The sequence below is a fragment of the Dermacentor variabilis genome, chromosome 8, assembly GCF_050947875.1.
Source record: "Dermacentor variabilis isolate Ectoservices chromosome 8, ASM5094787v1, whole genome shotgun sequence".
NCBI lineage: Eukaryota > Metazoa > Arthropoda > Arachnida > Ixodida > Ixodidae > Dermacentor > Dermacentor variabilis.
Genome location: NC_134575.1, coordinates 66,277,427 through 66,305,389, shown reverse-complemented (window position 1 = coordinate 66,305,389; position 27,963 = coordinate 66,277,427). Strand labels below are relative to the sequence as shown.

General features: G+C 45.6%; 1 protein-coding gene across 2 annotated transcripts; it reads left to right on the top strand.

Moving 5' to 3' along the window:
- The first annotated feature begins 34 nt into the window (after positions 1-34).
- Positions 35-27,963, top strand: LOC142590295 (putative RNA-binding protein Luc7-like 1). Of its 2 annotated transcripts, XM_075702304.1 has the most exons (10): positions 38-223; positions 9,119-9,191; positions 12,598-12,692; positions 13,900-13,998; positions 16,312-16,422; positions 21,415-21,606; positions 22,598-22,887; positions 24,453-24,611; positions 26,621-26,698; positions 27,630-27,963. In XM_075702304.1, exons 4-9 carry the CDS (start codon positions 13,903-13,905, stop codon positions 26,682-26,684), a joined length of 912 nt encoding a protein of 303 aa, XP_075558419.1. In that variant the 5' UTR covers positions 38-223; positions 9,119-9,191; positions 12,598-12,692; positions 13,900-13,902; the 3' UTR covers positions 26,685-26,698; positions 27,630-27,963. The 2 variants fall into 2 exon arrangements, with proteins under 2 accessions (XP_075558418.1, XP_075558419.1); XM_075702303.1 differs by lacking the exon at positions 9,119-9,191 and having other exon boundaries at positions 35-223.

Sequence of the window (27,963 nt, the reverse complement as noted above, 5' to 3'; positions counted from 1 at the left end):
CGCAATGTTGTAGTGGGGGCTAATTCTCTACGGTGGGCGACGCCATTTGTCGTTGTGCTGTGTTGCGCGGCGGCTGTGTGCGTCGTGTGCGTTGCGTAGCGTGAAGCAGAAGAGTGAAACGGATACTGTAAATCTTCCGTCTTAAGCCGCACTAAGCTCGCCATGTCCGCTCATGAGCAGATGCGCCAAATGCTGGACCAGCTAATGGGCACCGGCCGTGATGGTAAGTGCTGTGGACACGTCCAGTTCATTTGTGTGCCTTTCTCAGGGTCAGGCCGTTGGATAGCGGCTGCCTCGCTGGCAAATTTCTGTTACCTACCGCATCAGACTGACTACGCGTAGCACGAGGCAAAGCGCGTGCTAATTTGTTGCGATCATCATTGTAATGCTTCTAATCGAGCACACGAAGTTTAGGTTGTAGTGTGGGCCCCATATGTTGCCCAATAGAAGCGGAAGTACTCCTTGCTAGCGACCGCAAAAGCTGTGTTTTGCAATGGCCGCTTCGACCTTTTTAGAGATCTACGAGGGCCAGAGTTCACTCTTGAGTCTTAATGTTATTCTTGGCTTGCTTGAGTTAACTGCGAGCGCACCTTTAAACGTGATTCGAGGACCGCGGCTTTTAACGAGGAAGCCCCTGAGACGATCTCAACGTAGCGGCATCGACGTCTGCTAGTAGTTGCACAGCCGTACGTACGCCCAGCGCTTTTTTCCGCGTCGGAGAGAGATTTCGATCCGTATTGTTCGCTGCGTGCCTGGCTTCTTCCCATCTTTATTTTTTTTTAATCTGCAACTCCACGTATTTCCACGCAGACGTGAGGATCTGGCTCTCTGCGCAATAGCTTACTCTTCAGATGAATTAAACGTCTCGCGTCATTCAACTTTGTGATTGATCGATTGATTTCATATTTCTTGTGCCTGAAAGTATGTTCGCCTTTGAATGTTTTTTTTTTTTTTTCTGGCTGCTTAATAGCGACGCGTCTCGTGATTTGTGGGTGGGGTCTGCTGCTGTTGCGTCCTTAGTGTAAGTTTTAGCCACTTTGCATATTGGTGTGGCGTCTTGTGGGAAGGTACGTCCCGCAGCCTTGCGACAGACACCCTTCACACTTGCCGCACCCGCGGCTGCATAACCATAGTTAGAAAACCCTAATTTGTATGCTAGCCTGCACTATGTGTAGAGATCTGCTGGCAAGGCATCCAGATATTGCCACACATGTTTGATGTTGCAGTAGGAACGACGTTAAATATTACTAGAATACGAGTGCCATATGCTCAGAGTTTCTAATTCTTGTCCAAGAAAGCAGGTCAAATGCGCAAGGAGGCATTCCTTAAATATTCTGGCATTTTGTATGGGCATGGGCCGTGCTACACGCTGATATTAAAGAGTTTTCGGTTTGCCTGAGCTGGCTTCAGGCTTTACATTTGAAGAACTACAGGGAAACAGCTTTGACAGAAAACCGAGAGGAATATCGCAGTCTGTGGCAAACGTAATAAGCATCCCAAGTAATCTGGAGCATGCTACAGGTGCACCATACACGTCATCAGTAGCATCAGAAACCTGGAAGCTTGTGAAAAGTACTGTACAGCAGAAGAACTTTTTCAAGACTAACACAGGTGATGCGTGGCGCATCATTTTCAGTGGTTATTGAGTGCAGTAGTTGACCTCATGTTGGACCTTCTAGAGTCGAATCATTAGGGTAGTGTTTTGGGCTAGTTGGTATGTCACGATTACTGGGAATTATTGCCCTACTGCTCTCCCCAGCAAATCGTTAGGACCAGGTTCCACGGAATAATTCTGATTGAGTTCTAAAGCCATGTAACACGTCTTCAGGGAGCTCACTCTATCACAGTGACTCGGTGGATGTGTAGCTATACGGCTGTGCATAGGGTTGCAGGATTGCATCCTAGCTATGGTGGTTTTGTCCTGATAGACATGGAATGAAGAAATGCAGACATTTACCCCTTTCTTGCACCTGGCAATTCCATTGCGCCACTTGCCATGTTAGCTCGGTGGCAAGGCATTCACAAGCTCATAGATTTGATTTCCAGCCACCACGGCTGTGTTCCGATAAAGTCGGAATGTCAATGTGCAGCTGTGCCATGCTTTGGATGCACATTAAAGAATCCCTGGTGTTGAAAACTATCTGGAGCTCCCTGCTATGCTGCTTCTCATACTGTGTGTTGTTCTGGGATATTAAGCTTCAGCAACAAAGATCTATCCCATCCTTCACATCTTCTAGTACCATCACACTGTTCAATCCTCTGCTCTACGGCAGTGTCTTCCCCTTCTCTTGGCACTCATTCTGTTCACTCTAGTAAACCACCAGTTGTCTGTTCTGTGCATTATGTGACATACCAAACTGCACTGCTTTCTTTCAGTCTCAAAAAGTGATACCCACATTTGGTATCTAATCCAAGCTGCTGTCTATCTCCCAATCTGTCACCTGTCATTTTACTGCTGCATATTGCGCAATCTTTAGCTTCCTACCAAATGTGTTCATTATCTTCCATGTGTTGGCATCGCAGTTTAATACCGGCAAAATGCGCTGATTACGTCCTGATCACTTAAGCATATTAGTAAGCTGCTGTTCGTGATTTGATCTTCAAACTTTGCTCGAAGGGGATGCAATAAAAAGAATGCTCGTCTACTTAAGAATTTAGGTGCCTGGTTAAAGAGAGCAACGATGTGGCCGTGTTGGTTGTTAATCTTGAAACGAGCGAGTTGTAGCGCAGGCAGCAAACAAGGACACAAGAAGGCTGCCTGTGTGTGTATATTCTTTTATGCCGCAGTTCAACTTGCCTGTCAAAGAACCCCAGGTGATCAGAATTAATCTGAAGTACCCCCACTATGGCATGCCTCATAATCTGATCATGTTTTTGGCACGTAAAACCATGGAACTCATTCTTATTTTCTTTTTTCAAACTTTTGCAAATTATACAGTGGGGCAGAACGATGCAGTAGGTGGTTTTGTGCATATGCTGTTTGCACACTAACTTACTGTTATTCTTTGAACATATTATTCAACCTTAGATGGATTGAACGTCTATAATTCAAAGAAGAATCCATTGTCCCCAGGAAGTTTGAATTAGCATAAATCAGCTGTAGCGTGTGCATGCTAACTTGAAGTGTATAATTCCATCAAGTTCATCTGCAGTATCAGCTCTCTTTATCTGTGTTTGCAAGATGTGAGCTGTTTGATCCTTTAGCAGCTACTCTGCTATTGTCTGAGCCATTCTTACGAACACCTGTGCAAACTGATGGCTGTAGCCCACTCCCAAGCGAAGCTTTTGTTCGCTTATTCGTGAGAGCATGTACGTGCGTGTTTTGCACATAAAAGCATCGTAAATATGTGAACAGCTTCTTTGAGCCTTGATCCTCTAGCTTGTGTTTAGGTGGTCCAGGCAGTCACAGTAAAATTTCAGTGGAGTGGGGAAAAAGGGCTGACAATGTTCTTGCAAAGGCTTCTGGCCTAAGCTTGTGAGGGAAGTGAAAAAAATAAAGCTGGAGCTGATAAGCACTAATTGTAGCTGTAGCTTCAGAATAATTTAAGATTTGTATCATTCAGTCAGCATTGGAAGATTATGGATTACAGAATCTGAGAGAAAGCTGAATACTTTTATTTTATTTCATTTATTTATTACGTACCCATAGCGCCACAAGGTATTTCAGTGGGGGGAGTTAGAACAAGTACACTGTGACAAAATTTTGCAGGTATACAGACTAGCGAGAATTGAACACTGCTACAGATGTAGATACTTGAGAAAATATCAATACCTAAAGTGAAGTCACAAATTGCACTATAAAGTAAAACATTTTGCATTCTTGAAAAACATGAGGGGGATAAAAGACAGGCAGAGCGTTATGCATGCATGAAGTCACGACTCCAACTACAAAATAAAACATTTTGCATTTCTGAAAATGGAAAGTGGCAGGCAGGAGTCCGTGATAAATGGATACACAGCGAGGAGACCTTATGCTGGCAGACTCAGAATTAAAAGTAAGATCAACTCACATCAAACAGCTTGTTAAATGCAGAGATAAATGGACTCGCTCAAGGATAAGCTTATAAGCATTATTCATCAATAGGACGCAATAAAGGAGCACACAGACAAGACAGAGCATCATATCCAAGCCTATTGCTGCCTCATCTAAATGTCACAGTTCGATGTTTATCATTCTTAGTGCAGAATAGAATGCATCATCAGAAAATGTGGCAATCACATTTGCAGGCAAACAGTTCCATTGCTGGATAGCTTTAGGAAAATCTGTATTGCTGTTGGCCGCAGTGCAGCATTTGTATTCCTTGGTTTTGTGTTGATGATTGACACATGCCTGTTGCATAAGAGATTGAAAAATATAGCTGGTATTTAGCTTGGTATTGAATTTTCAGCGTTCACTTGTGTATGTTAGCAACAGTGTGGTATGGTTTTACCTATTGCAAGTTTGTTTTCTCTGACCATATATTCTGTAAATATTCGAGGTTGGCTGTACATTGCCACTATAACAGGAGCTTGACAGTTTAGTGCTGCCTCACATGCACCTTAGCAGTTTGCAAAAAGTGCAACTTCTCGTAGCTCTCTCTCTTTCCACTCAACTATTAAAAGCATAACTTATCATGAAATATACGAAGACAGGCAAAGGTTTCCTCTTAATTGCTAAAATACTCATGCCTAGAGACCAGATGTTTAGGCACTAAAAATGCTGTTTTAAGCACTTATAACAGGCACTAAAGCTGTCAATTAGGGCAAATATGTGCACCAGGTACTGTCCTTTAGGCCATCCGCTGTGCATCTGGGTATAAACTATGATTTTCTTATGAACGCAGCCCACTAAACTCCTGTTTGGTGAAATTTGTTTTATTTTCTTGATAAAGCGGAAGGCGGCAAGTTGCATTGGTTACAAGATTTATGTGAAATTTAGTGTGTCTAGACACCATTAGACAAGTCGTGAAAGCAGTGTCAAAAGAGCATCATCTCAGGATTTTTGGGTTTGATTCCATACCTTTATTCACTACGTATTGGCTTGTATGCAGAAAAGAAATGCTCAACATCTGCTGTAGTTAGCGCCACATATTTGTACTTCAGAACATTCAACGATCCAGTGCCCGCTGGTATTGCAGAATGTTCTCCGGTCAGAACCTTTGACAGTTCTTTGACTACCGAAAACCTTAGATTTTTGTCTGAGCCACTTTGAAGTTTGGAGTGACTCACTCCATCAGCAACAGGTCCATTGGGAATGGTGGAAAACCGTTCCTTGTGCCCAAAATGAGCCCCACATTCCGGGTCAGAGTTGAGCTCGGGCATTTGGGTTTCTTGATGTTCTTAGTTAAATATGTGGATGCACAAGTGTGCTTAGTCACCTTAGAGTGCATCGTCGCATAAAGCAGTTGGAGCCTTTTTCACAGCGGGGCTCTTGGCTGCTGCAAATGTTAATGACAGTTTTCACACCACCAAAGTGTTTGTGGTATATTTGGGTGCCTTCAGCCACGTTTCCCAGCAGGTGATTGCATTAAACAAAATACAGCTGAGGCAAAACTTAAGAAAATGGCATTTTTAGGCTCTGAAAATGCAATATGGGCACTAGTATCCAAATAGTCATCTATAGGCACAATAAAAATGCCACTAAAATGTTTCTAAACCTATAGTTGGTGCTTATGTGTTAAATAGGCACTGGAAAGGTGTGAAGAAAAAAAGAAAGGCATTTTGCCTCAAGTTCCGGTCTCTACTCATGTCGTAGAATCAGCACCAAAACATAACAGCTAAGGGCCACAAGGCCGTTGGCCTGTCTTTGTGCTATTTCTTCACCGTGATGTCAGCAGCTTGCATGTGCACTTTTATGCTAATCTGTAAAATTCGGACATAATGAGTAATGCTAAGACCGTTTTTAATTTCTCAAGATTGTTTGCTCATTGGGCAAGCTCGAGACTGTGTTCGACATAAGCGAAACTGCAGCTTGGCATGACTTGCATATGGGTCGAACCGAACGATGCAGTAGACGTGCACAAATTTTTCTCATTTGTTAATTAAAAAAGCTTCACGTAAATGGGAAGAAGAAAGAAATTGTGCTGATTATGTTCAATCCCATTTGTGAGTGCGGTGACTGCATCTGATAGTTGTGGTGTCTACTGTGCCATCAAGATGTTAACTGGGGAGCACTTCTCAACTAGAGCAGAGTATTTCTACATCAACAAATCCCTGTGGTGTGTAGGCATGTGAGCACATTGGTGCAAAGGCGTAGTGTTGCGTTTCGCCTGCGACACGTGGTTTTGCCGGCGCGACTGCGGAGGGGCGGCAGACATTTTGGCCCGATCGTCGTCACCGCAACGCTCATCGGCAGGTGTTTCCAGGCGCGACTGCGGCGATGCGACCGCAACGGATCACCCTCGCATTCCAGTCATTGTGCCCGAAACAGGCGATGCCAAAGCAGGGATCATCCTCTCATTCCAGTCATTGTGCCCGAAACAGGCGATGCCAAAGCAGGGACCATCCTCTCATTACAGTCATTGTGCCCGACCGGCAGCGCTACAACAGGGTGCTACGAGATCGTGCTCGACAGGGTGCTACGAGATCGTGCTCGACATGGTGCTACGGCATCGCTACGACAGTGTGCGTCACCATTAGCCCATTGTACATTCACGTGCTCGTCTTTTGAGGGGTTCCTTCTTGCCCTCAACTGCGAGAGTATAAAAACAGCTGCCCCCGGACGCCAAAAGGAGGGCTCCGATTTCTTCTGTTGAGTGAAGTGCTCTCCCGTCTCTCTACTTCGGTCAAACCTGACCGCCAACTCTTTGCGATGTTAAAATAAACAAGTTGTTTCGTTGTTACCAGTCGACTCTTGCTTTGCCGGGACCTTCGGATGCTTCCAGTTGTACCCCAGGCCGCCAGGCCAACGCTACCCTTGGGGCTTGCGACCCAGGTACAACCACGGGCGTCAGCGCCGAGTTCCCAACAGATCGTACCAGCGGTGCGATCCCAACCATCTCAGTAGAGAGACGGGAGAGCACTTCACTCAACAGAAGAAATCGGAGCCCTCCTTTTGGCGTCCGGGGGCAGCTGTTTTTATACTCTCGCAGTTGAGGGCAAGAAGGAACCCCTCAAAAGACGAGCACGTGAATGTACAATGGGCTAATGGTGACGCACACTGTCGTAGCGATGCCGTAGCACCATGTCGAGCACGATCTCGTAGCACCCTGTCGAGCACGATCTCGTAGCACCCTGTTGTAGCGCTGCCGGTCGGGCACAATGACTGTAATGAGAGGATGGTCCCTGCTTTGGCATCGCCTGTTTCGGGCACAATGACTGGAATGAGAGGATGATCCCTGCTTTGGCATCGCCTGTTTCGGGCACAATGACTGGAATGCGAGGGTGATCCGTTGCGGTCGCATCGCCGCAGTCGCGCCTGGAAACACCTGCCGATGAGCGTTGCGGTGACGACGATCGGGCCAAAATGTCTGCCGCCCCTCCGCAGTCGCGCCGGCAAAACCACGTGTCGCAGGCGAAACGCAACAGTAGCCTATGTAGCACAGATGGTAATATGGTTAGGTGCGTATGATTTGGTTAACAACTACAGCTTCTAATTAATGCGAGAACCGTGCTCACACAGCATTGTGTATACGCATGTGTAGACATCAAAGACAGACAAGCAAATTGAATGGAGTGTTCCATGCATTGCATTCCTCTCCTCTGCACAGTGCACTGCTTCTAGCATTGTTAATAAACGCACTGTAGGGGCAACGAAACTTCATCTCTCTTAACATGCAGCACAAAGTTTAAGTGTACAAACCGCTTGTCATCTGTGTAACCTTTTAATTTTTCTAATCTGTGTGTGTAAGCATGAACGTATGTGCACGCAAGGTTGGCATTCTGTACTCTGGCAGGATTTCAGTAGTTCAGTAGTCACGGTAGCTGGGTCCTTACATGCATGATAGGCTCCCTTCAGAACAGTGGCGCTGCAGTTTTTGTTTGCTTCATTTCTCAAAGCATGGCAGAGCATTCTGTTATTGAAAGGACTGCTATATCCACAGCTCTTGCATAACACAATCATTATGCATTTAGTGCATGTGCTTGTTGCCGCAGAGAAAAAAGTGTGCACTACGTAGGGGTGGTAGAAGTGCTAATCCTGCCAAATTTTAGAATGGGTTAGAAAAAAAAGAAACTTGCACAATTATGCGTAAGCGAGGCACCTTTTGTATAATCAAGACATGCGCTTGCATTCCTAGATAATCTCGAATTATAACTGCACTAGTTTCCAGTAAATAGCTTGTTCTGCATGTCAGCTGGCGTAGATTTATTTGTTGCATTTGGTTGTTTGCTTTCAGCATTTATTATTGTCCCCACCTCCTAAAAGCCCCATTACCTACTACATAATATGGTCACCTCTTTAATAAGCCTAATTCAAAACGACAGCACTCAGGTCGTCCACGCTTGTCCATACATTTTCGCACTGCGACGCCATAGTTTTATTTCCAACTCACCCAGTTCACAGTTCTAATTTTGCCACTGACTGCCATTCTATGTCATTTTAGCGAAGAGTGTTGCTGCTATGCCTCAGGGCATCTTGGCCACATTTAAAAACCAGCCAGACGTTTCTTGAAGGGAGCTTTATCATTGCAGACCAGACCGTCTGAGCAGGTGCTGCAAGTGGTGTCTGTCGCAACGGTTCTCAGTACCAGTGGCTGTATGCGGCATACCCTAGTGGACTATAATCTGTCTCACCAACTCGGTGCAGTGCAAAAGAGGCTAGGGCTCGTGTAGGCCAACCAGTAAAGAGAGCCGGCCATGGGTCCCAAAAAGGGAGGGGGTGCTCCTCACCCATTCTGGGCTGCTGACCCTTCCGCAGAGCTTCCGTTGAGTTGGCATCTTGCGGAACGTGACCAAAGACGGACAGTGAAGGACTCCTTCTTCTGGTTCTCTATTCTGGTTGGCTGATGCAACCCGTAGCGTTCGCCGCACTGCACGGAGTTAGAGCGTAAATAAGAAGTAGCCATGGATTGCTTGGTTCATGGTGCGGTTTATGCGAGGCAGGCTGCGTTACCGAGGGCCAGGGGTAAGCGGGGGGCTGTGCGAGCGTGCGCATGCGCTGTGTCGGGCTGTACACAGGTCTGTTCCCGTGTTTTTCCAGGCGAAGCACTAAAGAGACGCCCGTCTCTTGACCTGGAACCGGGAGAGTGTAGTTGTTCAGTGCTGTACTTTGCGTGAGTCTTTGGCTTGCCGATATATCTACGTATATCTATATATAAACATACCTATGTATTTGTGCTCGGAGGCTTTCCCTTCGAGTAGCGTGCCATGTCACACCTCAGTGCAGACATTGTCAGCTGTTGCACACTAGGTTTTGTGTGAAATGTTATTTGTGCTTTCCCTTAGATTACCACTGCACATAACTTGCATTAGGGCTCCTGTGTGCTGTTTCCTGAAAGCAGACAGCCACTGTGCCTTGTTTAGCTTGCATACTAGGTGTGAAGCCATGTCCGTTTTATTGCAGTGCGTAGACATTAAAAGAAATGGCTGGAAGTGTAAGTCTAGTGCTAACTTTGCATATGGTTGCACAAAGCAGCAACTGCTAAGCATACAATTAACATACGACACAGAACTGTAGTCATTCTCATCAACATGCTATCATTCAAAGGTCTTGTGCATTGGTTGTCCTTTTAGACTTAGTGGTAAACAAGTAATTAAGCCAAAATTACGTTGCATGTGTCCTAGATAAAAACTGTCAAGACTGGCAAATCTGTTCACACGTGGCTTTTGATGGTACAGCCCTCTAGTGTTACATTCATTAGTTGTTTTTTAGCACGTGAAGGAAATATCAGCTGATTTACATGCAGTAGTGTAATGGAAGCGCTTTCTCCTGTAGATGAGCGAGATTAGACTTTTGAGCATGCTTAAGAAAGTCATGCATATTTGATTCCTCGCATTCTTACTATGCTTGGCCTCATTCAGAAGGCTAGTTGGCTTAATTGAAATAGTTTCTTATGTGTGAAACCTCCATGGCAGTTTTAAGGCAATAATATATTCATCTGGTGGTCTTGCATAGAAGTAAGGTCTGGAGGAGCAATACCCATCTGCTCATCAACCCTTGCCTGCATACCATGCTTGCCATCCTTTACACAAAACGAAAGGAACCCTAGAAGATGAACGCTGAAGCGCACAGGCACATGCTGCGTACCCTGCGATCCCTTCTCACCAGTGGCTTGCAGGAACATAAGGCATTGAAGAATCACGAGGGTGGGGGGATGGGCAAAGGTCTGCTCCGCATGTTGTCTGCTTTTTTGGCAAGAAGCGACCGGCAATTCCTCCTCACTCACGAGCCATGCCACCCGCCACACTCTCAATGAGCCTTTGGTGCTGCCCCCCCCTTCCGCCGAGCCGTAAGTGTTTTTATTCAAAGGTGCCGCGTCGTCGTCGCCACCGTCGGAGAGCTGGCTGCACACTTCGTACGTAGATCCCCTCTCTCTAAACTCTCCTCTGTTCTGCTCGTTTTGGCGTGCCGTGCTCCCCGCCTCCCGTACGTGGGGCAGGGGGGGCGTGCCTTTCTCTAACTTTATATACATTTTGCAAACGTCATCACCAGTGGATAGTGTCACATGTTACTGTGTGCTGCACTTTTCTCTGCGAAAGGGCATAGGGGAGAGAGAGAGAGAGGCAGCGGACACACACACAGGAGGTGGCAATGCGTTTCAAGCGGCGCTCTGGCCGGTTTGGGGCTCCCGCAGTTTTGGGTATGTTTTTGTATGAGGAGGAGACGGCGAAGCAGCTTCTGGGTACGTCCTTTCACTCCCATCGGACAAAAAGCACCTTATCGTTTTAATGTAAACTTTGCTTTATTGTCCAGCGGGGTGCTTCTTGCTCTGATCTCTTGTAAATTGCCAAGTGTGTTTCATCGAGCGCTGAGCATGATCGTCGTCACCACGTGTCACGGTTTCAGTGCGCTTTGTGTCTTATGTTTTGCCTGTTAACGAAAATGTGACGAAGGCGACACCACCGACGGGGGAGGAGACGGCGCGTTGCTTCGTCTGTGTTCAGCAAGCGGTGAGCCAACATGTACATCGCAGTGCTTGGACACGAGTGAAATCTAACGCCTGCCAGTTGTAGTTTGACTGCCCATCGAGAGGCTGTCCTTGTGTATTCTTCCTGGGAGGGGTGTTTGAAACATCTGCAAGATGCAAGAGTGAAGGGGGTTTGCTTGGTGTGTCATTGTTTTCTGGGGGTAAGTGCCTACCTTGCAACTAAGGGAAAATGGGCTTGTAGCACACATTCTAGTGTAAAGATGGCATTGGAACAACGCCATGCCAACTGTAGCAGTGCGACACTCAATATCGCCCCAAATTGTTTCTCTATAAGAATTTGCTGTTGTTTATAGCACGTACTGCTGTTCTTGTCTGTAGACATGTACCTTGTGAGAGTATGGCCCTATGTTTAGACTATATTTGGCTGCATACCAGTGGAGTCTTCTTATGCCAGTCCTCATCAGACAGCAGCTTCCAGCGGATCTTCATCTTCTCATTGGACATGGAAGCTGTTTCCTCATGTTGCTAGCTTTCTTTGCACCTTAAAAGTCTGAGCGTTTTACTGTACTTGAGGCTTGAACAGTGGTTCCACAATTCATTGAAGATATGAATCAGAGCTTTGTAAAAGTCAACTGAGCCAAACAAGTTTCTGCCCTAATACTCTTAAATCATGTGTAAAAGAATTTCTTTCCTCTGAAGTATTTTCTCATGCAGAATGCACATGGTGTTAAACCTTCCCATTCAAAGGATTAGCTTTTGCTTTCAAGACTTGTTTCACTTCACTAGTGTTTCTAAAAAGTAGCTGCAGTGTGTTTTTGAAGCACAAGAACTTTATCTTCTTGTGGTTGGTAGTGCTGTAATGAGAGGCCATGTAATGTGAAGAGCTTCTTTTCTTTTTCAATGTTTTCAGTATCAGCGTAAATTTATCTTGTTTGGTCAGTAATTCCTTTACATTTATTGAACTGGGAGCAGAATTCTGGTTTATCGTCAAGCTCATTCCTCCAGTGGCTAGCAAGACAATGCTGCCGTCATTGGGCATCTTGCACGGCTGTTTAGAGTGGAAAGCTGCACCTGTATGGGTACTCCACGAAATGGTGGCACAAGTGTGCTGTTGGCACTTTTGTTTCCAATCCATTTTATATTCTCCTCTTAGCAACTGGTGGACAGATGACTTGTAAAGATGTCTGGATCGTTTTTTCATTGCTTGGTGAGCTTTTGACTTCCTGACAGCTGATTACGTCCATTATTTTTGGAGGCATTCGCACATTGGTTGGTCATAGGAGCATGGTTTGTGTAGAAAACAGTGTCGAAGACTTCCCGTCTGCTTCACACCTGGGTGCACTTCTAATTGTTTTGTGGTACATCCAGAAAGCTGCTGCAGGCCCAGATGTGTGGGTAGGTTGCTTTGCACTCTTAAAGTGGGATTCTTCTTGTGAGGCACAGTAGGCATGGCAGTTCAAGTTATCCCCCCCCCCCTTTTTTTTAGTATAGTTGTTGCAGGGTGAGGGTTTTGCTGTGTGGAACCGTGTAGTAGGGGCGCTTCAGCCCAGTGACTGGAGTGTGCATTTCCAACCTCGCTCCCATGTTGTAGGCGAGAACAACCGCTACAAGGTGCACTTTACGGATCCCCGGGTGTGCAAGAGCTTCCTGCTGGCCTGCTGCCCACATGACATCCTGGCATCCACGGTCAGTACCCCTGCACAGATGCCAAAAGTTCATCACTGTTCAGTGGACTCGCTGTTACAGTGTCGCATGAACATTTCGTCTGGTTCAGCAGAGAAGTATACGGTGCTACATGGGCATTGTCATTGGCCGTCGCATTGTTAGCTTGTAGAGTCAGCAAAATTGCACTGGGACTCTGTCGGTTGCAGCCAGCAACCTTAGTGTTGCCAGAATGCTCAATGAAATCTGAGCCCTGTCCGTAATATGCATAGTAGTGACTGACAGTATAGCGCACTGAAAATTATACATTACGTGTGTAAACATCAGAACTGTTTTGTAGCATTGGAAATGGTTTTTTGCTTGTTTCAATAAATTTTCAGTGTTGCTTATGGTGGAGGGTGCAAAAATGTTGGTGGCAGCAGCGGCACCACTAGTGCTTCACGTCAGTTCACTCAAGCATCTCAACAACTGTCACGTGTGCCATGTGGACCGGTGACACTTGTTCAAGCTTGATTGAGTTGCGAACTTCAAAGGCTTTTAGTTAAATTGCCAATAAAGAGCACCGATGTGGCAAGGGCAAAGACAAACTGTTGCACTGAATGCCCTGTATAGTCAGACCTTGTTATAAAAGCATCACATACTACACAAAAGTACCTTTGTTTTTATCTGGTAGCCATTATAAGCATATATTCATTACATGCTGATAATGGCAAATAACATTTTAGATTTACTTAATTATATCTCGTAGTTCAATATACCAAGGTTTGACTGAGATGAACAGTTTGGAACCTTTGGTTTATTATAATAAAAACTTAGAGCGCTAAAAAACACTAAGGACATAGAAAAAGAAACACACCACATGTACTCGCTCGCAACTGATGTTTAATGCATCTATGGAAAAATACATATATAGAAAAATATAGATGTTTGGTTTGTTTTTTGTAAATGCAGTGAAGCTCTCTGATATGCCAATAGGATGGGCATATCATTTGAATATATCTTTTGAATACATCTTTGAACTTGTTTTGAAAGGGAAGGTTAGCTCATAGCTGTTCGTGATGTTCTTGTCTCAATGCCTGTGAAACAGCAAGGACCAAATGAATTGGAATTAAACTTGTATTTAAAGAAAATGTTAGATTTTATCAAATGTTTCAAGCAGACTTTTGTTTAGGCCTGATGCAAGTTATCACTGCAAGATCTTAAAGGAGCTGGCTTTCTCTCTATTTTTCAGAGAATGGATTTGGGGGACTGTCCCAAGATCCATGACTTGGCCCTGAGGGCCGATTATGAGAATGCCTCCAAGAAGAAGGACTACTTCTATGATGTGGACGTGAGTGGTGGTGTTAGTTCAAATGAAAAAAAATGAATGGATCTATTATTGTTGTTGGGAAGAGGGGAGGAGTAGTCCCATAGCAAAAGTGGCACATTATTTCCCCCTTCTCTCTAGGTTGGTTCTTCGCACTACAAATTGTAAAAATAAAGAACAAAAAATTCCACTTGTTATGTAAAGGAATACTGCTGACACATTTTTGAGAAGTTCTGGAAATTCTACCAGGTGCTTCTCACATGTAAAAGGATGTATATGTCATGTATCGATGATGTTGCAGCATTTAAAGCATTGTATAGCAGCACAAATGCTATTTGCAAAAGAAATGAAACCTACAGCCTCTCGTGTATGCGAGTCTCTCTGTATACTGATGGTGCTTCCCCAATGTAAAATGTTTTCACCTCGTGTGCTCTGTTGTGCACAGTGCACTTAGCTGCCGATAACTTTCAATACTACTATTCTTTTTTCCTGAAGGAGAATGTTTGCATAGAAACATTTGCAAGATCAAGCACTATTTCTTCTTGGCCCAATGCTGAATTTGGGTACATTTTGTAAGAGAAACTGCAAACGAGTGTCTGGCACTAAGGGATGCCTCCGTTTCTCTCCCTGGTGCAGCCTGCAGCTTTGTAATTTCAAATGGGACAAGTTAAACCACGCGAGCTTGAAGTTGCCCAGGACCGTGTCACTATTTAACATGTAAAATGAACAAATGGTGGGCGCATGAGACCACACAGAATTCACATGCCAAACGGCAAGTGCAGCCAACGTAGCCATGGAACACTTAGTTGTTTGGCTTGGCTTGGCTTGTCCCGCTGTTTGGGTGCGGTTGGCAACTGCTGCGTCAACTAGGCTTCGCTAGCTGTATGTCAGTAGTTTCAGTATGGTCAGTGACATAATGAAACCAAAATACCGCCATTCCTGCTTGTCCTTGCGGCTCAATTTGCATGCGGTCTTGCAGGCTGAGTTTGAATATCAAACAGCGTAATGTAAGCCGTCCAAAATGTTTGGAAATTCCCGCCAAAGCTACAACTACCTATAGTAGAGTACAACTTTAGAATAAAGGGGAGGCCCTGCTCAAGTGACTGGAGTGCGACAGCCGATTGCCTCAGCGACTGAAATTCCCGCTCAAAAAGCCGTGCTTCTAAAATGTGTAATTCTCAGTATAAGTAAAGACTTTTGTATTTTGTTGACTGGTTTGGTAGAGCTTTCGTGATTGGAATGCTACAGCACATGCCAGGTCGTGAGAGAAAAATAACCCCATGCCTTCTACAATTCTGCGTGGCATCTGATATTTAGCTTCATTGCGAGGGACAAAAGTAGAAAGAGCAGCCCTGCGTGGCTTTTACACTGGTTTACGTGTACACGGTACATTTACTAGTCGTTTTCTGAGCTTAAAAAGAATCAGTTGCTATTTAACAAGTACTTAAAAAACAACACATTTATCGAAACCATTACAAACTTGTTTCGAGAAGATGATTGAGGCAGGAGAGGTGCAGAAAATGCTTCATTCATCGTTTTAAATAAGTACCCTTGATTTTAAATTGCATAAGATTTATATTTCTTTAGGTTTTGTGTTTTCCTGAACTTATCTTCAAGAATGTGATAGGTTCATTTTTTCCGTTCCTTTTCACCTTCTTTTTCTTTTCTTTTTTCCTTTTTTTGTTACATCGACACAGTACACGGAACCCGCCCACCGCTAACAGTAGGAACCAGACTTTGGCAAACTTTCCTCGTCGTAACTTCACTTTGGAGCAGAACAAAACACCATGGAACAAACTCTCAGGATGTTTGTTTGTAGCGGTCTGTCACCGCGGGATCCTGTTTTCAGACAACGCATAGCGCAGCATCAGCGATGCCCACTGCAATCTTTCATCGCTGGATCATGGCTCAATAATTGCATGTGGCATGAATTGTGCACCGTAAGCTCGCAATAATATTTTTGGCATGATAGCCCACCACAAACAGCTTGGGAATTCACTCTGATGAGGGGCAGGCGCACACGACTGCCGCGACTCTGCCCAGTACGACGCACGGGTGGCCATCTTCTCCATCGGCGGGGTAACTGGCCGTCCGGCTCATGACGTCAGTCTTGAGTGCACGCCCATTGGTGGAGCCTCATGTGCATCCGCCTTGGAGGAGTAAACGCTCCCTTTTTTCTAAAGTTGTATCCGACTGTAGACCGTGGTGCGTCAGAAGTATGCGTTGATCATGGTCGGAAGTGCCCAGCTAAAGGGTGTCCAGCACAGTTGACGTTTTTATTTTAAGCGTTGCAGGAAAAAGAGCCTTTCTTCTTCTTCTTTTTTTTTTTTTGTACAGGCAATGGAGCACCTTCAGAACTTCATCGGCGAGTGTGACCGGCGAACAGAGCAAGCCAAACGCCGGCTGGCTGAGACACAGGAGGAGCTGAGTGCAGAAGTGACACTCAAGGTATACTCGGAGCAAGCTTTTGTCAATGTCTTAGGTAGAGCTGAACTGAATGTTGTCAAAAGGTAAAATGGGCAACACTGACCCGAAAATCTCTACGTACTTTCAGCGGTTACTTTTGTTTCTGAAATTGTTTGCTGCGGCAGCATCAGGCTGTCACCCTAGACACTGCCATCTTGTCAAGAACAACTTTTTTTTACTGATACACCTGCAGCGTCTTCTTGGTCTGCTTTAGTGGCACTGGGGTGCTGGCCCAGCTGGGGAACTTAACGGTGGCGTAAGTCATCACTTGCAGCAGGGGCTGCGGCAATTCAGGCTGCATCCTGAATTGCACCTTGAAAACTCTCCTTAAACGTGGAAGTTCTTCCTTGGCGATGTCAGTAACTAAAGCCACCTGAGGCTGCGGCGAAGGAACATCTTGTGCAGTTCCTCTCGCACAGTCATCCTGATGGTCTCTCATGTGTCATCAAAGCCCAGGGCTTGGATTTCACACTTCGGAATGAGTACTTGGTGGTTATATTGCCTTGCGCACATTTCTATGATTTTCTTGATCGCTATAGCTTTGGCTGTAAGTTCCATGACAGTCTTGAGTGGCTTGTGAATTGATCCGGCAGAGAGCTCTTGCTTCGCACCCTGCATCAAAAGAAGGACCTTCTTTTCTTCTGTTATTTTAGGGTTGCTGAGGCGAAAGAGACGAGCCAATTCATCCCTAAAGATGGAAATGTTCTCATTTCTAAGTTGCATGCAGGCTTCTAGAAGAGCTTTGGCCCTTTCTTTCGATACGGCGCTTTTGAAACTGTTAGGAAAGGTGCTTTTAAGTGACAGCTCCCACATTATTATATTAACCACTTTTTATTACTAACCACTTTTTATCGAAGTGAAGATAAGTATTTGAAGTGAAAATAGGTTATTTCAGAAATACTTTGCCACAACAAGTACCTAAATTTGTTCAGCAGAAGTAGAGTTACTGCAAGTCAAACACGGCCTGCATGGTGCTTCCGCTCCTTCAATTGCACTGCGAAGGCTGCGGTGGAGTAGGGTGTGCTCACAGTGCTCCGTCTTCTAAATGTCACCGTGGCGCGCAGTTCAAATTTGGTTTTCGATATTAACGTGGACACCACTTGGCATTCTGCTGCCTACAATGCCACACATAAGCCAAACACGATTCTCCTCCGCATGACGGAGTGCAGTTAGCTAGTGGACTAGTCGCGGCACCCCACGGTGGCTGCGGCATCTACACTGCATAACATGCCACAGCTGCATGCAACCCGTAGTGTGTATGCACAGTGTTTGTGCATGACAAGGCTAGAGTCTGTGCTTGCCCTCATATAAAGCAGTCTGATCATGCTACGTGGTACGGACCGGCTTGGTCCTTCTCCTGCTTGAGCGATGGATAGTAGCCACGTCCTACTTGCGCATTTTTGGAGCGCTAACAGTTCGTCTGCCAAGGCGTTTAACCCGGAGCGGCCACGGATGAGCGCATGCTGGCAAGCATGAGTATGGTCTGACCTTAAGATTTGCATGGTTCGAGGCTAGTTGAGCGTTCAAAACTAGTCGAAATTAGCGAGACTTGACATCTACGACACCAATAAGCAGGATGGCCAGAGTTCATTGTCTACACGTGTGGCCATGGCCGAGCATGAGCAGACAATAGTCTACTTCTTCTGGAAGTACATAATTACTGTTGAAAGTTGAAAGCACACTTTCGCTTACTTCAGCCTGTTTAAGTTTGTCGATAAATATACGCAGTAACCGTAAAAGAAGAAGCGTACCGATCCAAACTCAGTTTTGTCAAACACTGTTCTTCTCTGCTAGTGGAAGTCCATACTGTGGCGGCAAGCGTTGCCGCCTGTGGCTAGCTCGCTGGTCTGTAGCGACATTGTTTCCAGTACACAAGGAGGCACCCCCACCAGGTGCCACGTTGTCATAACAGTGAAGAACTATAGTGGCACTATGCAAATCCCGAAACTGCTTATAAGGCAAACCTGTTCTCAGCAAAACAAGTCGCACTCAGCGCAGTGATAGCAGCGAGCACACCCATCTGATCGTCGCAAATCTGATCTGCAGGCAGGGTGCGTCAGCTTTTATACATGACTTCTCAGCGTTATCACTGGTGCCTATGTGCCCTCCAGAAAGTACTACAGCTAAACCTCGATACAACAAAGTTGGTAAGATCGGCAATTTGCTTCGTCATATGAAAATTTTGTTGTATATTGAAATTTGAAATTTTATGCAAATAAGTACAGTCGCCAATCAAGTTTTTTTATATGAGAAGGGGCTGCAGAACTTAATTATCCGACAATCGGAAAAAGCACATTTGAATGAGAAAACAATTCATTTTGATAAATTTGGGAGTTGGCGATGAACGATACGGTTTCATGCCACGTACGTCGACGATATCTTCACATTGGCAGTACGAATTAAAAAGCTAGCCATGCTTTCGCGTGCACTCCGCCCCCACGGCTTATAGCATCGCCAGCACTGGGATGACAATATCAGGAAAAGTGCCGACATTAGGGAGCGAATGCTTCATCTTCCTCTCACTCTAACAGGTCACTGAAACTCGAGATTATGCAACGCCCAATACTAAATGTGCTGGAAGACAGCTTACATGATGCCACTCCTAGCATGCGTGGCAGATTACCTCTAAAGCGGGGTACACGGCTGAGATGCGCGCTGGAAATAAAGACGCGTGCCAACTTATCGCACACTTGATCGCATTATGGCGAGCTCACTCCCTCCTTCTTTCCCTTTACTCGTGCAAGAAGGCTCCACGCGTAAAACCACCATTTTTCTTGTCTCATCCTCGCATGCTTTCGCTCGCACCTAAAGCACACAATGCGCGGGGTGCGATAGGATCTTATGACACTTTATATGGAACATGATGGAGCTCTACTTCAGCAGTCGCTGCTCTTGTGGTGCAGTGCCTGATTTGAGAGGTGCATTTGCAGGCAGCAGCTTGTAATTCAATAATTTGACCATCTGCATCTGCGAAAGCTTCTATTTATTGTCTCGGCATTCCTTTGTGGCGGCAGTGAAAATTTGTTTCATTGAAATCGCATACAAACATACTTCATTATACTGAGGTTCTAAATACATGGTGTTCTATGGACAAGAGGTTATGAAAAGCTAAATACTTCGTCATATCGTGAATTTCGTTATATCAAGGTTTAACTGTACACAATTTATTGTTGTGCATACAATCTGATTACACCAGGTTCAGTGACAAGAGACAGTGGATAAAACCAGCGATGACATTTAAGAAACTCCGATGCGGAAATGTGCGTCTTGCACTGAGCGATAACATTCTAACACACATTGGCTCACAAACAACGTTCACCGAGAGCAAACATTCTATATGCGAGTCAGTATTATTGTCTGTTGTGGCCTCCGAAATTCATGTGGACATCACGCCTTTCACTCTGGGAAGGCGGGGCACAAAACCTTGCACAAACCACCAAATGCCAAAGCAAGCTGTTTAGCTGACAACAATGCACACGGCACCCGCGACTGTGGCCACACCTGGCCTAACTGCAAACAACCAATAAAACCCACCGCGAAACCCTTGATCTGGGAATGTCCGGTACACGAGGTGGTGCAGAGAAAGCACCTTTGCCAGGAAGATGTACCAAGCTAAGAGGAGTGAATCTGGTCAGTGGGCGGTCTAGAGGACCGTCGTCCCTCTGGTTGTAGATTCTGCTCCTCGCGTACACTGCCTTCTGCTCCAGACATGCTTTTTACCCTTCCTCATTACTCATACAGTAGAATCTCTGTGAAACGATCATGTGTTAAACGAATTTTTAAAAAGTGCCAGCCTACTAGTGATAAATTTCTAATTTTGTGCCCTGGCAGGTGACGCAAACAATTGAGTCGCTGGGCGATCTTCTGGTGGCTCAGTGGTTGGTATAGAATGCCAAAGAGACGAAGACATGTCTTTTCTTCACATTGTTGGTGTTGCCTTTTTACCTTTTTGACATGGCATGTATACTAGCTATATCGATTACAAAGATCTGCCTTTTGTAGCATTACAAGCATTTTTGAAAAGCACTGCAATACGGCTTCCTTTACAGATGTGCCATGTGGACGGCCACTTTTCTTTTGTGCTTAGTTCACATTTAGGAAATATTGCCTCTGTTCGACATTTGGTTGTGTAGCTTGGTTAGAACAAGCGAATGACTGAAAAATAATGTAACCTGATATCACCTGTCATCGGATATTGCATGCATATGCGGAAAATTTGTTAGCTGATGCTTCACGGATGGACTGATTTATTGTGGTGAGAATTTCATTCTCTCTGGCTTTTTTTTATCTTGAGGTTCGACTGCGTAAGCATTAACTGTTGCCAGCAGCATATGTACGCTGCTTGCTTGACATGGATAGTCATCCTCCGATGTTTTCTGACCAATATATTTGGTTTGAAAACTGCCTAGTTGGCAAATTCCTGAGCAATCCATTTATGGTTTATTCCATAAATCATCAAGCTTTTGTTGTGTAGGACTGTTAAAGGAACACTAAAGCAAAAACTAAAGCAGTTCAGGCTTATAAAGTGTTCTTTAAAAACTCAGTTGTCATTCATTTCCAAATAAGGTCGATTATTAGAGGAGAAAATACAGGTCAATGTTTCAGTTCTTGAATTTCGTGCCAAGTGCAGGAACTTCAAGGAGGCGTCACCACCCGTATTTTGTTGTGCTTTTTTCTGGCTTACCGAACGTCTCATCGTGGTCTGAGTGGTGTTTCTCATATTGTTGAAACGTAACCTACTGATACAGAAGAAGCCGTTTCTCTCTTTAGTGTCCCTTGCAGATGTGCTCCTGCTGATGGCCGCGTGCCATTATGCAGGTGACCCTAATGTTCAAGTTCAAACAAGTTGTTCGCTGCGGGAATAGTGGAGTCAAGCAGGGTGTTCCTTGCAGTAACATATTGAGGGAAAAGAGATGCCATGGTCGAGGCTTGCTTTGCCTCCTGTGGCTATAGCCTTGCTGTGTGACCTTGCAGTTGAACCGCGTGCACGAGCTGGCAGAAATGATGGGCAAGAAGCTGGCCGCAGCGGAGGCGAAAGGCGCCGACGGCAATGTTGAAGAGTCGCTCAAGCTCCTTGAGGAAGTGGAGGAGATCCGGCGGAAGAAAGCGGAGGCGGAGCAGGACTACCGCAACTCCATGCCTGCGTCCTCGTACCAGCAACAGAAGGTGATGTTTGCATAATACATCTAAAGTACCTGAGCCCACGCGATCGTCGGATTGTAGCGCCCCCCCTTACATGCAAGCTTTTAACGACCATGCCGATGGTTGTTGAAAACTGCGAGCCTGTAGCGACTGTTGTGCAAACTCATGCAACATAACCAATAGAGCAAGCACGTGTGTTTCAGTGGTCATCAGTTTCAAAGCAAATGAGTGACAGGGGGGTTAGCCCTTAAAGATGATGCTCTAGGTGCACAGTGTGCTAGACTGGCAAACCTTCGTGTGAGATGGTGTCACGTTAAGTGTTTGCTTGGCAGTATAAGTTGTACAAAAATGGAAAATTGGGTTAAACTCGTCAATTGCACAGAAACAGCAGTGGCAGGGATGAAATCCTCCTTTTTCGTTTGCTGATGCGGGCAGAAACATTTGGCAAGGGAGCCGGTGCCGTTGCTTGGTGACTTTTGTGCACGTGCAGATGTTGAGTGTCCTTTCCCTGTGCATTTGCTGGATGCTGTTTAATTATTAATGGCACATCCAGGGCTGCGTATCATTGCTGAATTCCCAAAGGCTGTCTAACTATTACTTTTGGCTTAGTGAGAAGTCCTGGACACAGTCTTTTGTTCACAGAGCAGGTGATAAACAAGTAGTAGCTGTAGCTGTCGGGCATGCATTTCAGCTGCTAGCTACAGAAGGGCTGACACTTCAAGAAAGAGTGGGGTCTTGAGCTGCAGAGTGGGATCCAGCACTGTCTCCCCATCCTCCGAGATGTCATTTCAAAATATTTTGCGGCTTCCCTGCTAGGGCTCGGGCACTTCCGCATTCACCCCATCGAAAAGGTAGATTGCCACTGCCATGACTTCCCAGATTTCTCTACACTTGCTGTACATAATTGAGAGTCCTCATTCCTTTTACGTACCGTAATTGCAAGTCCTCGTTCTTTTCCAGTACAGTATTCAGGGTTTCATGTTAAAAGATGTGTACGCTGTGTGCGCCTGTGCAGCTGCGGGTTTGTGACGTGTGCTCTGCCTACCTGGGCATCCACGACAATGACCGTCGGCTGGCTGATCACTTTGGGGGCAAGCTACACCTGGGATTCATCGCCATCCGCGAGAAACTGGCGCAACTCAAGCAGACGGTCACCGACAAGCGTGAGAAGGCGCGAGCCGAACAGCTCGCCGAGCGGTCCTCTTCTCGGGGAGGACCGACCCCGTGGCGGTGCGGGCCAGACAGCCGGAGCCGCAGCCGGAGTCCCACTCGCCGTGGCGGCGAGGAGCGCCCCGTGCGCCGCAGGTGAGTGACTGCCTGTGAAGACTGCTTGCAGCAATAGTGGCCGTAGAGTCTTCTGCCGAAATTACTCGAGGGAAATGTGGCTACAAGAGATGTAGGTGGTGCCCAAATAGCACCGCCGCTGTGACGGTTTCCTGCGAGTCACAGAAGCTGACCTTGAAGGCCATGTTTTTGTGCACTGGATACATCGGAAGCAGCTTCGGGAACCGGAAATGCATCAAGGCTGCCATGTTTGGGACACCTACTTGGGCAAGTTTGTATGCATGCATGTCTGGTCTAACAGCGCAAGCAAAACAGAAAATGGCAGGAATGGTGCTGATTTTAACACAAACCTTCGTCTCGGAAGAAAAGCACAGTTTAATGCCCGTCAGAAAAATATTATTGCTTTGTTACAACCATACGAAGAAAACGGGTCAAACCAGAGAAAGCATAGGGTAAGTTAACTGTTATCCTTAATTGTAATGTAGAAATAAGAAGAAAAAAATGTAGAAGGTGACTAAATTTCACTGAGCGAGCACAGGTCCTTGAAACCCCTGAAAACCCTTGAATTTGAAAAGTGCATTTTCAAGGCCCCTGAAAGTCCTGTAATTCTTTATTTTTTCCCCCTTGAAAACCCTTTGATCTTGAACCCATTGTGCTTACCGCAGTGGTTTGGTATTACGCTGCTAAGCTCGAGGACCCGGGATAAAATCCCAGCGGCAATGGCCACGTTTCGATGGCAGCAAAAATGCCTTTGTGCATTGTACACGCTAAACAGCTGCAGCCCCCCACTACGACGTGCCTCATAATCATATGATGGTTTCGACACGTAAAATCCCAGAATCTGATTAATCTTTAAGATTTATTGAGTAATACAGTCTGAGGTCTATTATATTAACCCACTTCCTATGGCGGATCGATGTGAACCGGGCAGACTCCCTTTTAGAAGCAATGGAGTAAAAATTTAAAGCGGACTCAAGTGCACACGCATTCTGCTTTGTAAGACGCCTTGCACGAACTAGGAAACACTAGGAAGCACGTAGCCCTCCCCACATACGTATCCTGGTAAAGAGTTGTGCAAGCTGCCGTGGCGATGGCTAGTGACATCACTAGCCTTTCATATATAAAAGAACCAACCTAGCAGCTAATGTAGTTGCAGCACTGCTGTGGGTAGGCAACACATAGTTGGGACTCCCGAGGAGCAGCGTAAATACAAGGAGTGGCAAAGGAAAAGAGAAATGTCAATACGGCCAGCGGCGGCATGCTGTCAAAATTGCCATTACTCCCATTACTAGTACCATTACTCTAGAGCTGTAAAGCATTGCATACCCCTCTCAGCAGTTGTAGTGGTGGTTTTCAGCAGCCCCACTGGGCATCCACTTTTGCAGGGCCAGCTGTGTATGAAATGTATGAAAAGGAGTATGCAAGCAGTGAACCGCATGATTGCCACTACCATGCCCGCCATTATCATCGATTGGCATTGTGTACTGTTTCTCTAAAGTTGCGTGCTGTATTGTTTTCGGTGATCAAGCATGCAGGTCCCACATGTTCTCTTTTTTGAGATCCCTGCCCGGCCCATGCATGTGCAGGTCGCGGTCACGCGAGCGACATCGCCGGAGTCGCTCCGGATCACGGGGCTCCTCGTCACGTCATCACTCCAGGGGCTCATCAAGAGACCGCAAGCGTGACCGCAGTCGTGAGCGGCCACGTCGAGACAGTCGTCACAGGCGGTCATCTCGTGAGCGGAGGTATGCTGCCATCTGGGGCGCAAGCTGCTCTCTTTTCCGAACGTTCAGTCGCCCTCCCACGATTTGCTGGCACCACGCTTTCGTCTGGATGTTATTCCGAAAAAGCAACAAGCAGGCTATCGTTGAGATGCGTTGAGGACCCAAGTGAACATTCTAATAGGTCTGTTCGATTTGCTCTCACCACCTGAACCAGTTCATGAGGTACTGCACCATGCCATTTGTTTCAGCAGTGTGGCAGCAGCACCTTCTGGACCACACCATTCATTTCAAAAGGTACTGGGAGGTGCAGGGCTGCTTCACTACCGTATTTACTCGCATAATGATTGCACTTCAAAAAAAAAAAGAAGACTCAAATTTAGGGTGCTAACCACTACGCGGGGTAAATTTTCTGCAAAAAAAACTTTTTTTTTTTTTTCAATTTCACGTTTGCTGCGGAATGAATGACAACAGGTCAAGAAACAGGCGGCTGCCGCAGTAGCAGTGCGGGACATCATAATAAAAAATGGCGGCCGACAGTGCAAGCTGAACGCGCCCTTTTTCTTCTCGTGAGTACATTACGTACATTGAAACAGTTTCTTCCATATCGATTATGAATAATATAGTTAATATCGGAAAGCTTGCGCCAATAATGTATCCATGGCCACTTTGAGGGGACAGAAACAGAGATGGGCGCACTCAGCTGCCAGTGACATAGAAACACGTGGCAGGCATGCTGCAAAAGTTGCGCCATTTGTCTTCACTACAATCCTAATACTTTGCTTCCATGACTCATCTACCTTTACACCTGTCAGATCTCATGATACGAAGTAGCTTCACACTGCAAAGAAAAGTAAAGATTCCCTTGCGCACATTGTGTCCTTATCACAGTCGGGCAGGGGCTAAGACGCAGCAGTGAAAGAGACTCAAGATAGCCGGGCAGATTTTGACATGTCGTTCTCAGAACATGCGAAGAGCGCAGCTCGCTGCTACCAAAATGTCTACGAAACAAGCACGCAAGTGGTTCAGGTTCGCATCAACCAACGGGAGTGCTCCCTGCGCACCTCGTTACTGCAGTAACGAATTGCAATGCTAGTTTTACCTTATCGCACTTACTTTTGTAGCTTTTATTTCTGCATAGAGAAATGCAGCACTGAAGCTATGTAAATCTTCGATTTCTCATGTTTACGGCAACCAAGATGGTGACGCTGTGTCAACAGAAAGCCGCACTCGCCCTATCAAGGGTGCGATAGTATCTCCCGAAGGCTGATTTTCTTTGCAATTTCAAAGACAACACACTAAACATGTGCAAGTTTCTCAAATTCTGCTGCATATTTCGTCCAAATATCTTGCAATGAAATAAAGAAAGCTGTCAGGATTGCAAACAAAAAGAAAAACTGAAACCTTGAGATAGTCGGCCTTTCATTGCAGTCAGTTTCCACTGCATACGGTATTGCACAATCTTGACGAAGCTGCAGAAGTAAATTTTTTTTTTATTGGTGGCCCTCAAGGAGTGCCTTAGCAGAGAAGTGACGCAAGGCACCTGGTGGTTAGCAGATGAGAAGCAGGGTGGGCCGTGTTCACGTGGAGCTGTTTCAGTCTTTCATTCCAAATCCACCACTTTGACCTATCACGGAGGGCTAATCGCAGATTTTTCATTGAAGATAGGGTGAGATAGTTTTTACATTATCTCTGCCTTAATCGCATACCATGGCCTCTGACATTCTCCATGTACCAGTAGTCCTGGCAAATCTCGGAGGCCATGCCCTGGCACTACGCTGGTTCTCACTGTTCTGGGATCTGGGCCAGAGCAAACATTAATGGCGTGTGTGTTTGTTGCCCTCATATTTGGGTATCTAAAGCTTTGCTTTGCATACTTCTTGTGATGCATCTATTCATATTTGAACTGTAGAATTTTGCATGGAGGTTTCACTATAACTACAGCTTTAGAGAAAGACTAGGTCTTCCGTGCAGCCCATAATATTATTGCAGTTGGGTCTCGACCAAAATGTGCCGGTTTCTCTATTTTGCAGAGGTTCGCGGGAGAGGAGACAAGAGCGGGGTGACAGCGAGGAAAACCACAGACTGGACAAGTGAAGCACGCCGTCACAGTGAGTTCGATCACCTTACGTGTCCTTAATATGCAGGATATCTTGCTTTTGAAAGGGAAGAGAATTCTCAGGTACTCAACTGTAGCACGAAGCCACAAAAGAAACCCATATGAGTTGCCATGTTTTACTTTGGGAGTTGTGGCAGTCGGAAATGTTGGGCATGTACAGTGCACAAGGTGACCCCTGTGCTGGATTTACATGGGCACTTCAAAGGCCTGTTGATACGTACCTAGAAGCTCTACCAAATTTTTCGTAATGTTTACAATGTTGGGCTGGTTCTACGATTTACAAGGAAGCTCAAAAACAAATTAAGGATTGTGCAAAGAGCGATGGAACGAAAAATAAGCGTAACGTTAAGAGGCGGGGAAAAAGAGAGCAGTGTGGATCAGAGAGCAAATGGCGATAGCTGACATTCTAGTTGACATTAAGAGAAAGAAATGGAGTTGGGCAGGTCCTGTAATGCATAGTACAGATAACCAATGGACCGTTAAGAGTTATATAATGGGTGCCAAGGGGAGCACAGTCAAGGATCGCAGAAAATTAGGTGGAGTGATGAAATGAGAAAATATGCAAGCGCAAGTTTGAATCGGCTCGCACAAGGCAGGGGTAATTGGAGATGACTGGGAGATGCCTTCATCCTGCAGTGGACATAAATATAGGCTGATGATACTTACACATACTTCTATGCACTGTGGATTGAACTATGGCAACCAATTGGAGAGTTAACGAGCTTCTACTGTACGTGTGGTAAAGGCAAACTTGTATTCCAAGGTGTTAAAACAGTACAAAGTTCAGCGATGAGCATATCTCGTCTTCGGTAGGGAAAGGGTGAAACCAAGCTTGCCTTTTAATAAAATGATCCGAGTAATGAAGAAATGACTGTTTTTCTTTTCATTCACCCCCCACTCCTTTTCTTTTTTTTCTTTTACAGGATAACTTACAGTGCAATGTTCCAAGGACAAAGAAGCACTAGTTCCTGTGCATTGCAACAAGACTCTCTCACTCAGACTCTTTGTACATACAAGTGCTGTTGCGTTCAGACGCCAATTTTTTTTTTTTTTTTAACCATAAATCAGGTTGTTCTCATAAATACCACAACTGCTTCTGTTTCTTTATTATCTATTTTTATTTCATATTGACTTTCAATCCCAGTGATGCAGCTGTGCCTCTCCCCCCCTCCCCCCCTGCCATTTTTTTTTTTATTTTAAAAAGTATCTTGCACTCAGCACAGGCTGGATGAATTCAAATAAATGGTTGGGAGAAAA